The 18,499-nt window shown below is 40.9% G+C and overlaps 2 protein-coding genes across 2 annotated transcripts; both read right to left on the minus strand.

Annotated features, from left to right (window-relative positions):
* Nucleotides 1–2,507: 2,507 nt before the first annotated feature.
* On the minus strand, nt 2,508–4,669 carry tmem11 (transmembrane protein 11). Its single transcript, XM_080774989.1, has 2 exons — nt 4,614–4,669; nt 2,508–3,529 (listed from the first exon to the last, which is right to left on the minus strand). The coding sequence occupies exons 1-2, from the start codon at nt 4,658–4,660 to the stop codon at nt 3,013–3,015; spliced, it is 564 nt and encodes a 187-aa protein (XP_080631115.1). The 5' UTR covers nt 4,661–4,669; the 3' UTR covers nt 2,508–3,012.
* A 3,656-nt stretch (nt 4,670–8,325) lies between these two features.
* Nucleotides 8,326–17,263, minus strand: natd1 (protein NATD1). Its single transcript, XM_080776869.1, has 3 exons — nt 16,836–17,263; nt 12,743–12,861; nt 8,326–10,849 (listed from the first exon to the last, which is right to left on the minus strand). The coding sequence occupies exons 1-3, from the start codon at nt 16,936–16,938 to the stop codon at nt 10,733–10,735; spliced, it is 339 nt and encodes a 112-aa protein (XP_080632995.1). The 5' UTR covers nt 16,939–17,263; the 3' UTR covers nt 8,326–10,732.
* Nucleotides 17,264–18,499: the final 1,236 nt, after the last annotated feature.

Genomic DNA, 18,499 nt, shown 5'->3' on the forward strand with positions numbered 1-18,499 from the left:
CGGGTATAATAAAGATTTAAAAAAATATATCATTGCGAATGCATTGAGCACTTACTATGAGACCTAGCAGATCATGTCTGTGTGTCTGTCTGTCTGTCTGTCTGTCTGTCCCGCTATACGTCCAAATATGGAGTGTGTTGCATCAACACAATCACTCAGCTCCATATATGGGCACAAAAGTGTTGCATCAACAAACGAATCACTCAGCTCCATATATGGGCACAAAAGGGGCCAGGTCCACATATACAGTAACAGCGGGACAGACACAGACAGACAGACAGACAGACATCGATCTGCAGGATCTCAGCTGCGTTCGCTTCCCGCGTTTGCGCGTCTTACTGGTACTAGTACTACACAGTCACATACCGTAGCCTACCATGATTCCCATTTCTGTTCAAGTTAGTTTTAACCACTTTCTGGGAACCTCAAATATACCTATAGTATAGGCTATACCTAGGTCTGTTAACTTTTTTAGTATTGGAGATAAGTGCCAAAAAAATAGCAGATCTACAAGCAATGAAGCATGGATTGACTATTTCCACTATTCTTTTTTGGGTAAATATAGTTAAGTCAGTTATTTCTTTGTATATATTTAGGTTATGTGAACTTCAGGTTATCTGACCTGTAGTAACTCCAAAGCCTAAAAAAACTATAGAAATGTAAAGAACAAAATATAATTAATATAGAATAGCAAATTTGTGACAATCGTCATAGTAAAATCTAAAATAGTGACCCCCCCCCCCCCACAAGCTAATGGAACCTATAGGAACATACAGTATAAATAGAGCCTTGTCCTACAACACAGTAACACCCACTTCATTTTTCCCAGCATTGTCACGTACAGTAGATCTTGGACTGTCACCTTCCTATATTTATCAACGTGAACAGGGGTTGGGGCAGGGCTAACTGCATTCCAACTCCTTACTGAGGTGAAACTAAATCACCACTCTGTTCTAGAGGACAGAAAAACATCACATGAACCACCTGTGATGCAGGAGTGACAATCAAATTACAGCAGTTCTACAGTGAAAGGGTTCAACAAGCCTAGTTCCAATTAAGTTTTATTTTAATCATATGGGGGAATAAAGTTTAAAGTCACAAAGTGAACCCTGTTAAACTGGTTGTTCTGCATGTACTCCCAACATTGTGCACATGGGCATAAGCTCTATTCTTCTTCCAAAGCTTGATTACATGCAGCAATGTAGGAATCTGCTACTGTGTATATCACAAGCATGGAACTGTCCAAGTATAGTGCTAACAAAGCATAGATCCATTTTAAGATGCCAAATACATTTGTTTGTTAATAGCACCCTCCCCCTGTAGTAACATTTGGGAGGAGAGGGGGGTTCTCCTCCCAATCTGACAAGTGGTCTAGTAAAGACAAATCCACAAAAGGTCAAAATGCCATTGCAACCTAGAAGGCATTAAATAATTGACAAACATCCCATTAATGCTAATGTCTGTCTATTCAAGGCCCAAATTTGGTATTTAAATACATTTAGCCAAGAATTCTCTGTAATTCTTCCTAGAAAATTGGCCCAGCAAAATAAACATTTACCGTCTAAGAAGCATTTGATTAAACACACTGAACAAGTCCGTTAAAGTGTGTAACAGTATATTTATATTATTGTGATTGTTTGCCCTCTTTCAGCTAGTTGTTTTTTCCAAGTCTCTGAAGTGAATGTAGTCGATGTACCCATGTAGTTTGCTCATAAAATCATCATTCACTTGGATTAGCAAGTAACCTAGCATGGACAAGAGGAGGAAAACGACCACAACAAACTCACACACTCAACATTATCTGTAGGGAAAGAACTCAACAGCCATCTAGGAGGAACTTACTCTTTTTCCATTCGAAATCATTAACTGTAGGCTGCTCTACATTATGTGTGATTACTAGTACACCATGTACATTTTTAGAGGGCATTTGAGCAATGTCGCTGGAAAAAGGCCTACCTGTGAAATTCTTTAATTTAAGTCTATGGTGAAATTGAAAGATGATCTTTCTTGCTCATAATAGCAATCACGTCCGTGTACACAAGACACTCCCACAGAAGGTGCTGTTATTTGATCTAGGGGTCGATCCGCCATCGCCTCTGATATTTTATCTTTTCCGTACCATCAGCTGTTTGGGCAGATCTGCTGGTCAATAAAAACAACAAAAATCACGCTGTACTAAACGCATCCGTTCCCTTGGCTTTATTGCCTGCTGGCAGTGCTGGCTACTCCATGCATCTTGCGATATCATTTAATTTTTAATTAATTTAGTTCAAAAGCTGCATGTTTGACAATTTATTTTATTTAACATAATGTTCATTTAAATTACGCTTTGTGTCATATTAACTTTTTAAACAGTGACATTTTAAATATTGTAATTAAATTAACTAAATCACATTGGCACTGAGGAAAAACATCAGCCGACCCCTAATTTGATCTCGGTTCAGCATATTGTGTGGAATTGCTTTAATAAAATAAAAAAACATTTTTAAAAATTATATACAGAAAGATGAGTTTGAAATATCCTAATGTTTAATGAAAAGATGGCGTACTGATCAGCAAGAAAGGGAGTACAGTAAAACTACGACAGGGAAAAGGAGCTTGCGTACACGCAAAAACATGTCAGTCCATTTCAACCGCAACACTGACTCAGTCCACAGGAACTGCTTCTATACCCTTTGTACACTGGCTTGGGGTGTATTAAGGATGCAGGAGGTGGAGGGCGCAGGGAAGGAGGCGCAAGGGTAATATGGAGATAAGTGTGCTGGCGACACAAGTAAGGAAAATGGAAAAGAAAAACAATTCCTTCTAGTTTTAGCTATATCCCTCTGATCAATCAAAGTTCAAAATGGAAGTGCCACCACCACACATGTGGAGCTGACCCCCTGACCCTGATAACAGCTTCCACTTGGCTCACTTCTGGGGGTGGGTGGTTCTTTTTTTTGACATTTTCTTTTTTGTTTGTTTCATTTTCCATTTTTTTCTGTTGGTTCTTAAATCCTCTTCAGAGCGCGATCATACAGCGTAGAGTTCGTAGATCTTCTTGGCGCAATAGGCCAGGGCGGCCAGTGCTATTGTGTTGTGGAGTCTCTTTCTGTGGACGTCATCCCTGCGCACCAACACCACGGGCGAGGAAGAGGTGAGCGTGTGCAGGGGCAGCCGTGAGAGTTTTTGGCTGTCGTATTCCACCTGGTACTTGCAGCAGGGATCAAACTGCCAGGAAATGCCGTACAAGGCGGCGCAGGCCACACTCAATGCGCCAGCGGGCAACACCACATAGCGCGTGTACTCAGGCGGTAATGACAGCGGTGTGAAGAGGCAGGCAGCACCCGACAACACGGCCGTCTTGTGAAGGCAGTTGCCCACAGCAACCCAGCGGGCCGTCTCGTCGCCAATGCGCGTGGGCTCGATCACAATGTATTTGTACTGGGCCTCCAACGCCTGCTCCAGCTCATACTCAAACTGGTCCTGTGCATTCTCCCCATTGTAGATTTCATGCACTATGTAGCAATCTGTTGCCGCCATCACTCCCCTGTACAAGAAAAGACAGAAGGAATAGTGGGGTGGAGCATTAATATCAGAAGAAATTGACCAAAAATAAATGTACATTTAACACAAAGTTTGTCGACCGACCCAAATTCACCATACACATTTGTGATGATTCATGTTTACTGTGTATTTTTGCTTATCAAATCCCATGCATATTCCTTGTCATACACCAAATGTAGTCATGTATCCATGACTATCCATCCTCCATCTAACATACTGTATCATGTTAAAACCATAGGTGTTTTAAAGCCTGCTTCGAAAAGAACCTAGCCAATAAAGCAAAGTTGTGTGATTATGGTCAAATAGATTTTTTATATAAGCTTTTAAGTGTTTATTTTCCCATAACAGAAAACCTGTTCCAATTTTAACATTGATTGACTCTTTAATTTATTAGTTGGGCTAATGAATGCCCAGTGTTTTGTATATGCATCATCACATAACAGTAACGTGGTTTTCTGTCTTAGCAGTGGCATGAGGATGGCTGGCAAACCCAAAGCCCATGTTTGCTCGCCATTTCAGGACTCAATGTACATATGAATGTTAAAAGAGCACTTAAAGAGATACGACTACAACGAAATTGGAACAGCTTATAAGAGAAACTTAAGTTTATCGACTAGACTGAAGCGTTAGATAACGTTAGCTTGGCTAGCATACATGGTGTAAAGTTGTCCAAGTTCGATACCATTTTGTTATAAGACCAGGTCAACAAACACAGCTAGCCAAAACAGACAATTCACCGAGGTGTGGGACATGGAATAAATCACATTCTTCATATCAACGCGAGGCTGGGGAGAACGTTGCCATAGTTTAGTCGGACAGTGTAAAACAACATAACGAGCAGATTGCAGATATCGAGCCACTTTGCAAGCTAACGTTAGCCGTGCACACATTAGCCAGCTAACGTTAGCTAACACAAGGGAGAATTCCAGTTATATTTGTGTTGTTGTAAAAGACGCCAACACCGAACAATATGGGCGCTAGGAAAGCGACACGTTGTGACATCGACGACAAAAAGTTCTACTTTTAAAATAAGTTGGTTGAATGGTACAGGATGTAATGTAACTGACCTCTCCCTGTTTACTGGGACACCGCGCCTCCTTCCCAGCGACGCCATGTTGGAGAATACAACACTGATTGCGGCTGACGTTTAACTGCACCGGTGCACTGTGGGGAATGTAGTTTATTAATATGTATTTAATTTCATTTAATTTCACACTCGTATAAAGGTATTAGGCCTACTTAAACCATTTGTATAGCATGTGTATCAGAGGTTATGAATACATTAAACAAATAAAGAAAATAAAGACAACCAGCTCCTATGCCACCAAAATGTGGAACGCCCTACCAACAGTCATTAAGACATGTGAATCCCTTGACTCCTTCAAAACCGCTCTCAAAGGGCACCTACGGAGGGCTGCAATTCGAAACTGGCCCCCGTAAAATCGGAATCCCCCCCCACCCCTTTATTTCTCCCCGGCCTCACTGTATATGTTTCTTTTCCCTTTTTACCTCCTTTATGATGAATCCCTGATCTGTTCTTTAACTATATATAAGTGTCTATTTGTACGTCTCTAAATGTTTTGATGAATTGAACAAGGTGGACCCTCTTGTAAACAAGTGTAATGCTTTATTGGGTCGTCCACTCACAGTTAACAGTCTGCATTGAGTTGTGCTTGAAATGTACTGTAATTCTGCAAACTGTTAATAAATATTTCAATCAATCAATCAAAGCTTATGGGAAAGCACATTATATAGAGAAACGCAGTGTTAATATTAACAAAAAATGAATAAGTATGAAACTAAAATGAATAATATTAATACAAATGATACAATTAATGTGCTACTTGAGAGAAACTCCGCACTACATTACCCATGATGCAAGTATATTAGTTGCCAGCCCATAGATCCCCATTGTGAACCCGGACATGCTGAGTACACCAAGGTTTTATGTTAGAAATGTTGAGTATGTAGAAACTGACGGATGCTAATGCATACGTTGAGCAATTTTCATAATTGGCATAATATGTGACCATACCATTAACAACCTATAGAAGGCAAAAAAGGCAAAATTTCATCATGCTTTATGTACAGTAGCATGTGATATGTCAAACTAGGGGTTTCCGTGATGCTGAATCCATTCCAAGCATTAGTTTTATTGGGCTAAAAACGGCCATATACCAAATATGCTGACATCATCACATTTGTAGCCTGTGCTGTGTGTTGTAACCCAAAGCCCCTTGCCCCTGTTCTGACACAGTGGTTCTCAAACTTTTGGAGGTCAATCAAGGACGCCAAAATTGATGTGCATTTGGCTGCGGACCGAATCTGAAAAGCTGTTTTGCCGGGACCCACTTAGAAGGTTACTTAAAAGTTTCAAAAACATATTCAGAATCAGAATTTGTCGCAATCTTTCAAGATTTTCTGAAAAGCAGATCTACAAACTCACAATGCCTCATGAAGCAACACTTGGGTTAAAGTCATTAAACTCATTTTGGATGTGATGTGAACCCCGGAGGCCGGAACCTCCTCAAGGACCCCTGGGCACGGTAGCACTGTCACCTCACAGCTAGAAGGTCCTCGGTTTGATTCCTGAGACTCTGGAGGTGTGTTCTCTCCTGTGTCATCACCAGCACCCAATCCGCCCATATAGGTGCCAGGTGGGGTTGGCGAAAGGGCCTTTCTGTGTGGAGTTTGCATGTTCTCCCTCTGTCCCCTAGGGTAGGTACCCTCACAAAATCATACCTGTGTGAACTGAGCGGTGCAGGCTACTTAACACCGCTGGCTGGCTGCAGTTATAGTGCTCAGGGTGAATTAGGCCGCTTCTCCTTTAGGCTGCTCAACAGTGTGACACGAATGTGATCCCAATCAGCTGCAGGGGTCAATGGGTCGTACTCATGCAGATAAAGACTCGGTCATTGGAGTGGTTTGGCACCGCTCAAGAAACATGCAGTAATCCTGTTCTCGGATTGGGGTGTGGGGGGTTGCAAAAGTAGACGAGAAAGGATACAGTATTACAGTATACAGTAGTTGGGTATTCGGAACATATGGGGACCTCATTGTAAAATTGGCTATTTTGTCCAAAATGTAAAAAGAAAAATACATGATTACATATACCTACGTATATATTTGAAAAATGGTCTTAACTGTAACATATATACATGAACATGCACCGTACATCATTATCAGACTTCATTTTACGCTTCAACTTCTTGTTAATGTAAATTGTCGAATGTGTAAGCATGTTCTAATCATATACTTTACTTTTTAATAATATTTCTTAAAGAATTTGGACAAAATAAGCCCATCCAATTTTACATAGGTGCTCATGTTCCTAGTGCCCAGCTATCCTGTTACCTAATATACATCCTTTTAAGCACTTTATCCATTTATATGTTGGCTGTTCCAAAATAACTCATAGTGTTTCACTTGACTGCAAAATGTCAAATCATGTATAATGTCATCTTCTCTTCTGGGGGGGGGGGGGGGGGTCCCTGCCGCCTGGCACTAAACCTTTTCAGATGTGGGTCTGCGGCCAAATAATATATTTGACACTATTTTGTATCAAGGATCGAACAGATAGTTATGAACCAAATGGAGGCTTTGATGCTGTCATCATCCCCCAGGGCGGCGCCATTGCTACAATCTCTGTGTGCTGTTTTCTTATGCTCAAGCCTCATTGGATAATGGTGGTCAAGGTCATCCTTATTTTGTATTATTAAAAAAAAAGAAATTATCCCACAATTTTGCAACCCATTTTTTCACCCAGTGTTAATTATCTAATGTAATCCTGAGCACTACGCTTCCTCTGCCAACCAGGGGGGGGGGGGGGCAGCGGACTGACCTCATGCTTCCTTCTATGCATGAGGAGTCCAAGCTGCTTCTTTTCACCTGACAGGCTAGTTTCCCCGGCCGGAAATAGCGCGTGGAAGGAATGTTATTCCGACCAGTTGTACACCAAAAATATCAGATCTACTGTACAAGCTCAGTGTGAAGCATTGTGGGCTTGTAGGCTTTAGGATAAAAATTCCCCCCTTTTTGTCTTTTGTCCATTTTTACTAAAAATGGCACGGTGGAGTAGTCGATAGCACTGTCGCCTCACAGCTAGAAGGTCCTGGGTTCGATTCCTGCCAGGGACACTGGGGGCTGCGGGCGTGTTCGCTCCACCACGTCATGCTGGCCACTATCTATTGATGACAACAAACAAATGACCCACAGGAACGCACCCAAGGTGCCGGCCCGATTCCAGCGAGCCGCCCCGCGTCCGAAACTGTTGAGAAATGACAGTTACCGTGTGGTGGGGGTCCCTCTACTGTACTGTACTGTCACTGTACTGGCACACCTGAAATCACCATACAGTTAATATGTGCGTGTGTTTGTTAGGTTGCGCACAAGTGGTGAAAAACAACCATGCTGTTTTCATGCTCATACCCAGCCAGCCAGCCAGCTACCCACACACATACTCACTTAAGGAAGTGGTTTGCACCACTTAAATATACAACTGCTAAATCAGTACTCCTCACATTGTTTCGCAATTGACAGTTATTCAACACTTGCACTATTCACTATAAAAAATATCAGATGTAAAGCTCGCAGTGCAGCAGAAAGGCGATGCAAACTTGTACTGTATATCAGCTAAAATGTAGTATCCTTGAATTACCCAATGAAATATTTTCATTTTATTTGTTTGTAACCTGTAAACAATCAATATTTGACACTGAAATTAGCCTAGTACAAGTACTGTTCACTTAAGCCATGAAACCACCTGCAATGAGTGTTTGAGTGAGTTATTTATTTAGTAAAACAAAAGTAACAAATAAACAAGATACTTTGAGCTAGCCAATAATATAATGGCAAGTACATTTAGGCCCTTGCAATAGCTGAGCACAAACTAACCACCAGTATCCATGAACTGGTGTAACTGGCACTTTGAAGCCATACTAGAGCACTGAAGTCTGACGTCAATAACGGTAGAGGGCGCAAATCGACAGGTTTGTGTACTTTTAATTTGCATTATAATCAAATCTACAGGTTTGTGTACTTTTTATTTGCATTATAATCGAATTTTAGATCGCCTCATAAGAATTGTTTGAAAAATAAACATGTCACCCTCACCGCTTCACTCATATGGATATTAAGAATCAACTGGACTGAGAGAAAACGCTAATGTTACTGCTACTGAATTAGTTACATTTTCGCTAGAAGCAGACTGTATCATATATGAGTGACTGACTGTTGCAAACGATACAGACACCTCCCTGACAATAATGCAGACAGCTTGTTTATTTTTGGACCACAATGCTTATATGAAACGATTTTAAGATGAGCCCATGTTATTCACCATAGAGAAATTACTTCCGCGAACCAGGGGAATCGAAGGGATGAGCGAGTTACGTCAGGACTTTGGTGCTCTATGAACTTTGGTAGACTGATGATGTGGATTGACACACCCGCTCCTCGTGAATCCACGCCATGAGTCTGGCAATGCCAGGCTAGAACTTTGGTAGAGCCGTGGCCATGATTTAAGTACAAATATTTGAGATTACCTTTATGTGTTGCTCCTGCTTTCTGTGGTCAAGGAATTAGAAGTAGTGATTCAATTTTGTATGGTGACAAAGGTCTAAAAGTATACACGTATAATTGATAAGTTATACACACACTGTACTTTTACAGTTTTACTGTATAATCTTTGTGCTAAAAGTGTGATGTTGAGGTTTATTGCTCAAGGAGCACAGACATCGACACAGTTTATTGACTTACATGTACTTATAGCATGGCCCATGGCCAACATTTAACATCACTTTAACTGATATTGAATAATCTGTAATGTCTATCTACCATGCAAGGCAGTTTTTTGCAAAACCTGAGGTGTTATTCCCTTCAAAAAAGGGAGATTGTCATGAGCAAGAATTATTCAAGAGATACATGAGCCACACACACCGAGACCACTTATCTCCTTTGTTCTTCAGTTTTTTGTCAAACACCCTTTTGCACAAAACCTGCATAGTTTCGCTGCCTAATTTTTAAAATAAATCCAAAGTGCATTTTAAAGACTAACTTAAGATGCTTCATGCAAATGGTTACTGGAAAAATAAACGGAATGTAGTAGGCCGTTTTGTTTTGACATGTGATGTTAATTAAACCAAATTGTTAAATAAGTATATAGATAATTTAATAGCAAATTTGGAAAGTAAATGCCTACTAATTAAATCAATAAATCACCTGTTGTACCTTCAAATCACCTAAAATAACTTGGTTAATTTGCATTTACTTTTACAGTAGCTCAAAGATCCCAGAATACTTTACCGATCTCACTATGACACAAATATTGCCTAAACAAAACATATTTTCAACTGCAAGGCATGATGAAGCATTCCCTTTCAATTCTATCAGCCCATACCCATTATATTCAAATTTCAGTGCTGCACATGACATTTACTTCTGAGTAAGTTATCATTTCAGACATAACACAACTAAAAAAAGACAGGCAAAGTATGGAATGGGGTAAAAAGATCCAAAGCAAATGGCCACAAAACGGCAAATCAAATTCTCAAATAGCCATGAAGAGTGAAGCCACTCTTGGTTTGAACTAAAAGATCACAGAATTGTCATACTTGTCTTATTTCCCCATCTGCCATTACATAGCCATGCCTTGCTTCTGTAGTACATGACATCTACAGTATCATCCATGTTATGTTTTTTTTTAATGATGTACCGGTAATGCAGTGGTTCTCAAAGTGTGGTCCAGGGACCCTCAGGGTTCCAGCGAGTCGAGGAGATTCCAAATGCTCCCTTACAGGTCTGTAACTCTAGGAGTGTACAAATTACTCTCAGAGTTACGCGTAAAAAACGAGAACCACTGATGTAATAGGCTTGAGCTTTGGTTGGGTTATTTTACTCGTGCTCCTGAAGGATGTGAACGATCAACTACTGTATCATGATTCACTTCCCGAATGTGGCGAGTCTGTGTATGTTGTCGCTTTGTTCACCCGTGCATTCACGTGACAGAAGCTTTGACATGTGCGAATCTCTCTCTGGATCCACACAACGCGTAGTGTCTAGCTAGCAAAGCTTGGAAGGTCCTCCGGCTGTTAAGTCTCTCTCCAACGTCAAAGCACGTGGACATTATTTTCCCTTGGGAGTCTGTTCCCGCACATGCAACCCCGTCTCAGAACAGTGTCTTGTGGGGTCATTGATATATATGGTCAAAGTATTGAGGCTGTGGATTCTCTTTGACATATTTCTGAATGTACCAGCACGTCAAATGGGCTTTCAGGTCCTCTTCCACCACAAAATCCATGGCTGCCTACAAACAGAAAACAATCAAATAGAAAATAAATATAAACAAATAAATTATTGTTATTTTTTAATCTGTCAGGAATTTCACCAAGCTCTTGCTATGAAACCTATTGCTTTTCATTCAATTTTATTTATTCTCGAAATTACACTGAGTAATTAATCTCATTTTCAGAGTAATACAATATCACATAGAAAAACATCACAATACATCAGAGGATCAGGAAAAGAAAAACAAAAGGTATAAATGTGAAATTACATAAATACATAAATAAAAATCTAAAGACAAATTTCAAAAAGATCTAAAAACAGTTACATATCGTAGGGGTCTGTATGCTCACCAAGGTTTGAAAACCGCTCAAGGGTAGGTCAATTCATGTATTAGGGCCACATAAGCTAAAAGCAAATCTACCAAGTTCAGAGTTAACTTTTGGTACCTTGAATTTGGGGGAATTACTTGATCGGGTGTGGTGGGGTTCAGAGTCCCATTTCAGAAAAGATGAGATGTATTTTCCATGGCATGGCAACACTTGCTTTTGGCACCACGTACTTTGTTTTAAACAGCAGATAGTAGCCTACTACCTAAGCTAATTTTAGTGATGCCCAACCAGATGGGAAGGAGAACGCTAAAGAACAATGGTTGTCTGGAAATTATACAATTTCTCCTATATAATCAAAGAAAAACATTTTAGCAAAGAAATTGGTCATACAGTTGCTCAATATTGATTTGGTTTTATTGATTTTATGCCAATTTAAGTTTGTTATCAACACAGCAGGAGTCCATCCTGACACAATGACACTAGCGATGATTCTCTATGAACAATCAGTAATCTGCAGTATTGTCTCATCACCTTTTGGTATTGCCACAATCACTTGGGACCGTGGAAGTTTATACCAAACAAGAAGTGGTCTAATAACAGCATGACTTCCTTGTGAATCTGAGACTCCATGTGGCCAGTCTACCACCATTGACTTCATTATAAAATTGAAGTTATATATTGTCGTTGTCAGGCAGAAACCAGAAACCATCTCTATTTTTTATCTGTGCTATTGAAAATTGCCTATAGCAATGATGACTATCATATGGCTTTTAACAAAATGTTTTAAAAACATTACCTTTAATCTAGAGAAAACCGTGAAAAGTAAACATTAAAGTGTTTAATTCAAATTAATGGCATTCATGGATCATTTCAATATTGAACAAATGTCCCACCGGATTAAAAACCACGCTCTACTCAGGGGGAGTCTTGAGGGGTAGTCTCAATAGCTGGGTGCAGATTCTTGAAGATAAATAGAGAAAGGAATATTCGCACTCAGTATAGTTTCTTATGAACTTATTTATTTTCAGCAACAAACAGCAGTGGTCTATCTAGAGAAACGGACGTGTTTCGGCAGCGTTTCAAACTAGAGTATGTCTGACAGAGGAGACATATACGCTAGCCAAGCAACAGATCACAGCTAGGTTGCTTTAGTGAAATAAATTCACCCACAGTTCATGAAGTTATCATGTTTTCATTCAACAATGTTAAAAAGTATTTGTTATTGTCATTTCAGTATTGTTCATTGGCATTCTGCTAATGCTCTCCAGATCTCCAACTATCTTGTCAGTACCCAATTAATCCTCATTAAACAAAAAACTGTTTGTCTTAGCAGACAAACAGTAGGCGTATTTTTAATCAGCAAGCACAATTAACAGGTGCGTAGCGTTAGTCCGACGTCCCAATAATCTGACATTACTAACCCTACCCCTAGCCATAACCGCACGAAGAAGCCATGCGTCTGGCTTCAATATGCCCGCACTCTTGTCTTCTCCGTGACTCAATGATTTCCGTACAGTGATTTATACAACTAAGTTTCATCTTTTTTAAATTCAACTTCCACAAAAAACATTTACAAGTCCTACCTTAGCCAGATGCTTGGCAATACCTCTCCCTCTGTAAGCATCAGGAACTTCAGTGTGCTGCAAGTCCACCGTCTTCTTTCCCACATAATCATACAGAAGTACTGCCCGGTCATGTGATCCTATAGACAGAAACAAACAGCATCTATGGTGTCAACACAAGTAAACACTTGTTTATACTGTGATTTGATCCCCTCTGGTAGGATCATGAGACATGTTTCACTTTCATAAAACTACATTAAAGGAGTAGTTCACCTATGGAGCCAATTCTTGGGCCATAGTGATTGTTCAATTAAGTTTTTTTCACCCTCCATATTCCACCATATGTATTTTGCATATCAAATAAATTGATTAACAATTTTAGCCCTATGTTATACTTCGCCACACAGCGAATTTGTGCAAAATATTAAATATTTTCATTAATTGGAAACTTTTAGCTGATAATGAAAAGCCCAAAATGGGGAATACTCATTTATTTTATTAAACTAGAGCAGTGCCCGTGGGGCCTCTTTGGAATGATGCAAGTTGGAAATGCATGCCCCACCCAGATATTATGTGTTGGAGCCTCTACAGCGGTGTCCGTTGGGTACTAGTCTGCGCCTACTTGGAACGATGCAAGTTGGAAATGCATGCCCCACCCAGATATGTCTGTCCATTTTATGCCCATATATGGAGTTCTTTGTCAGGCATGCCCATTGCCCACATTGTCTATGCAGACGTTAGAATGATGTCAGAACAGACCAGCTCCATATATGGACACTGGGCAGGGGCCCTGTCCAGAGCCCATGCAGAGGCCTTTTTGGAGCGGTTTTGGACAACCGTGGGTCCGACCGACCTACTCGACACCGGGCACTGCACTCCCTGCGGTGGAGTGGAATGAGTGTGTCGAATTTGAAGTCGTTGGGGCAAGCGGTTGGGTCTACATTGACACAAAACATAACAAAAAAAGTATTCCATAAGTTCGCGCTGGCTGCGTCTGGTCAGCTCTATTAAATCAATTTTCTGGTACTGCTTCGTCTATTTCTTTCTCAAATGTTTTCAAAAACATTTTTGAGAGCAATGTTTAGCTGTAAATGACATTGTGTGTCACTAGTGTGTGTGTGTTTACATGGCTGTCATGTTGGAAACAGCAGTAAATCAAGCGGGCGCAGCCACACAGCTGTTGCTCAGAGGGTTTGATTAGGCAGTGGTCTGTTATAGAGCGGAGCGGTCATTATCAACACATAACTCACCGCTGAATTTCAGCGATTGACCAATCAGAATCAAGCATTCAACCAAGCCATGTAATAAGTATTAATATTTTCTTTAATTTATAAACTGTTGCACAGTGCACCAGAATTTCAATCTGCTTTTAGGAACAAAACAGATGTTTATCTACAGAATGTACAGTGACTGTAATGTCTCTGGGTGGAACGCATTGCAGTAAAACAAGGAGTTTGAGCCTGTCAACAGTGCACACAACTTCTCATTTCTTGTGATGTGCTTCTTCAGGAGTTTTGTGACAACTGTCATGTTGTCAGTTTCCTCCATTGGGCCATGGCATTGGCTACGCTATTGTTTTCAATCCGATTCTTGTGATCGGACGCACAGAATAAATAAACATTATGGCAATAACAGAGAACAGGAGCAACTGATGACGATGATTGACAGCTGTGTCCCCATATGCAAGTCAGAGTTGTGATGGGATGGGTGTTCCCATGCAATATATGGTAATGATCAGATCGTTTTGTAATGGTGGCATGGTCCGTACCAGACATGCTTTGTGTAGGAAGGGGGGGGGGGGGGGGGTAGAAGAGTACTTAACTCAGCCATTGTGCTCCTCAGTGCTGCATCAGTGTTGCCATGTCCGCTTATTATAAGAGACTTTGGGCTTGTTTTTCTGTGAAGTCGCCTGTAAATATTGGTAGTTGCTGGTTACCGTTGTTTCTAAAGTGTAGTTGCTTATTGGGGCTTGTTTCCAGTTGTTCTCAAACATTTTCATGTCAAGGACCCCCATATTAATGTAAATATCTCAATCTGGAAACATTTTGTGCCAGGGACTCCCGTACCATTTTTTGTTTAAAATAACAGATGTACAACCTCACAACGTGTCACTGTAAGCTTGTAGATCTTTAAAGAGGTCAAATACATTCTAGTCGCTTCTTCTTCACATAACAAGTGTCTGAACGTAAATCATTGCAATAAATCATTGCGGTTTGATCTATAAGGTTATTTCGGCCACATATTTAAAGACATATTGAAGGACTTCCATTCGGCAGGTCACCAAATTCACCATAACGCCGCCATACTGGAGTGCCCGAGTGTGAGATTTGGGCTATTGGAATTTGGCTCTAGGTCTAGGCTACCGCCAAGAGGAACAGGAAGTGATGCCCAACTTTCACGCAAGGGCTCATATGGGACACTGGAAACTTGTGGACACATTGAAAAGACAAGTGTAACCTGACCAACCAATTGTAAGAACTGAATATTGAATCAGCAAGTCCCTAGTTCATGCCAAGTACAGCATGGGTCAGTGTATTCAACAAACTTTCCCCCAATTGCACGGGCAAATGGTACTTATGCTCTTGAAGCCGAAAGAATTGTGTGATGCCTCATCTCTCCTTTCGTTCTAATTAGCCTTGTGTCTACCAGGGCAACCAGGCTTACTCTATCTGACAGGAGCTCACAGTCTAGCTGAGGTACAGGCATGAAGCAACAGCACACACTGGAGTGTGCCACCCAAACCATGTGTAGAATTAGAATTAAGATGCCATTGGTCCCAGTGAATCACTGGCATGGCAAGTAATTTGAAACATAATATGTTTCAAATTACTTGAGAAACACTGCTCTAGAACACGGCCCCACCCCGATGAGCACATGGAATTGTATGTGTTTTTGAATTTGTGAAAGAATCCAATCTACAAGCTGAGCTTGCAGATCTGACAATTTGGCCAATGTTTAACCAGTTATCATAGTATAGTTTGGTTTGCTGATCACCTTTGATACAGTAATGTTATTTTTTCTATGTACAAATAATCATATTATTTGTATGCGCTTTTATGTACAGTTTAGGTATACTGCAAGTCTTCACATTAAAGGCACAACCAAGTTTAGAGTGAAGAACGTTTTGCCTATTCAGTACATGTCATTGTTGCAAATTAATGTCAGTTTTGAGAGAGCCATGCTGCAAGACAAGACAGCTAGTGGTTTTGCAACTAGTGTTGAATAAAACAAGTTGCATATACCTGGTACATAAGGACAGAGACATTAAAAGTTATGACTTGGGAGTTGGGTAACCGACTATGCTTATGACAATGACAGGCCAGGCCGGGCGGAGCTTGTCAATTTAACTCTGACGGTGTCCAAATGGACCCCAAATTGACCTCCTCCCATCCTTAGAGTATATATAACTCTATGCTCCCATCTCATGTCTAGAATAACTGATGTTCAGGATTATTTATATGTAATGCCCGAGATAAAAATAAGTTATAAGGGTGTGGGTTTTTAGGAATAAAGCAAAGGAAATTAACATAAGTCATAAGAAACAAAGCAGAGTGCTGCCTAGCCAGCCGATCGGTACCCAAGCTTTTATTTTCGTTCGTCTAACATTACTTGATGGTTTGTTACGCGTTATGACAGCCAGTGACATAATGTGAACAAATGCGTGGCCTCCTGATGAGACGAGTGAGGACTACATCGACTCAATGACACGTTCGTGCTTGTAATGAAGTTGTGAACAAGGGAATAGACAACAAAGTTAGCACCTAGCCTGGGAACATTAAGTAAATACCAAGGATGCGTCGCGATGTCACAACCGTACAGGAATGGAACACGGAAGAGCTTTAAAGAGCTGCTTTATTTCCTTCGACATAAATATGTAATGCCAACTGCAATAAGTGCAATATAGGTTCTTATTATTATTATTAAAATGGTCGTTTTTGTCAATCGACAATGCGTCTGCCTGCGACTACATGCCGCACACACCTCAGACTCCACCGTCCACTCCTTGGTATTTTCCTTTTTGTTGTGATCCCAACACAGTAGCTAGCGTAGACAAGCTAGCCCGCAGACAGACAGACAGACATGGTTAACATGATCATGTCATTGTTGAACGTACCGTTCAGTCTGATAACAAACTGCCGCCGTTTCTTGTCGTGTTCCACGTGGATGGGAGAGTTGTTGATTTCAAGGACGTTTACCGGCGGTACGGCCTGTGCCATAATAATAATAGCTACGTTACAAAGTTGTCAAGTTGTGTGTCGTGCGCTGCTGCTGCTGCTTTCACTATTCACTCCAGTTTGTTTCTACAAGGCTGTCTCCAAAAGCCACGGTTTTATACTTCTTCGTGCGACGGTCTCGCGCGCAGATGATAGTCGACCTACAAACCCACGACGCTTCTCCGCCGCGACGCAGTGTGAGCTTGCAGATCGGCTATTGTAGGAGGCTGGTAGCGCGACAGACAGACACAAACAGGCAGTCGTCGGTCGGATTTGAGACTGGTTTCTATTCACTGCCCGGTCACGGTGCTCTAATCGCGGTCCAGTCCAGAGGCGAGCCCACCCTGACCCCGCCTACTATATCCGGACAAGTTACAACAAAGGCTGATACAAACAAGCACACAGACTGTGTCCGTATCCGCTCTAGACCGGATCTGCAATCCTTCCCCAGCAAAGCAAACGCTCCATGCACGCAGGCAAATCAGCTGTGAGGTCACGTGGCCAGATAAACCAATAGAAATGTCCATACATATGTATGTAAATTAGAAGTTCCAGTCCATCTCTTTAGTAAACAGAAAGTATGTCAACAGAATTATTAGAAAAATCGCCCCCATGCAAATATCCTAAAAAGTATTCCTTTCTTTTCCAAAGTATAAAATATCAATATCATATCAATATATCAATATCATGTATATTGGATTCTGACATACTAAAGTAAGTCAGACTTGATATATCGATAAAATAATAATAATATTGGTGTGTGTGTGTGTGTGTGTATATATATATATATATATATATATGGTTAAAATGGAGAGCAGTTTGTGTGAAATCGTGTTTTTCCAAAATTATAATATTTGAAGACGTAGTGAGTATCAAGTTCAAAAAATTGGAAATTGCGGAAATTGCGGAAATTTTGGACCGTGGGCTATAGCCCATATCGTACGGCATACTATGGCACGCCGTTTTTCATCATTTTTGAGGACACAATAAAACACACAACACTCCGCAATTTGCTAATGTTTCTCATCCTCCGCAACACTCCGTCATTTGCTAATGTTTCTCATCCTCCGCAACACTCAATTTTTCCGGTAAATACAACACATTGAGCAGGGCACTGCAGGGAGTTGAACCCCGTTCCGGTAAACGGGTTTTTTCAAATCCTCAAAAATGATGAAAAACGGCGCGCTATAGTATGCCGTACGATATGGGCTATAGCCCAAAAGCGTTAGCATCATTCACAGGCTTTTGGTCACTATAGAATAGATGCAGCTCACATCTGCACAAGCTGCTAAGTCAGAACCTTTCAGCCTAGTAGAGCTAATTGATTTCCCTGTCATGTGGTTCAACCTGAGATTTATCCTGTCATCGATTGTCTCTGTGTGGTTGATGAGGTTGCAGCACTCAAGATTATTTACTCTTCACCCTGTGGAATGGACTGTCTATGCGCGATGCTGTGTGTGTGTGTGTGTGTGTGTGTGTGTGTGTGTGTGTGTGTGTGTGTGTGTGTGTGTGTGTGTGTGTGTGTGTGTGTGTGTCATGTGACCACAGCATTGGTCAGATGGCA

Source organism: Protomyctophum bolini, assembly GCF_963924005.1.
Source record: "Protomyctophum bolini genome assembly, chromosome: 11".
Lineage (NCBI taxonomy): Eukaryota > Metazoa > Chordata > Actinopteri > Myctophiformes > Myctophidae > Protomyctophum > Protomyctophum bolini.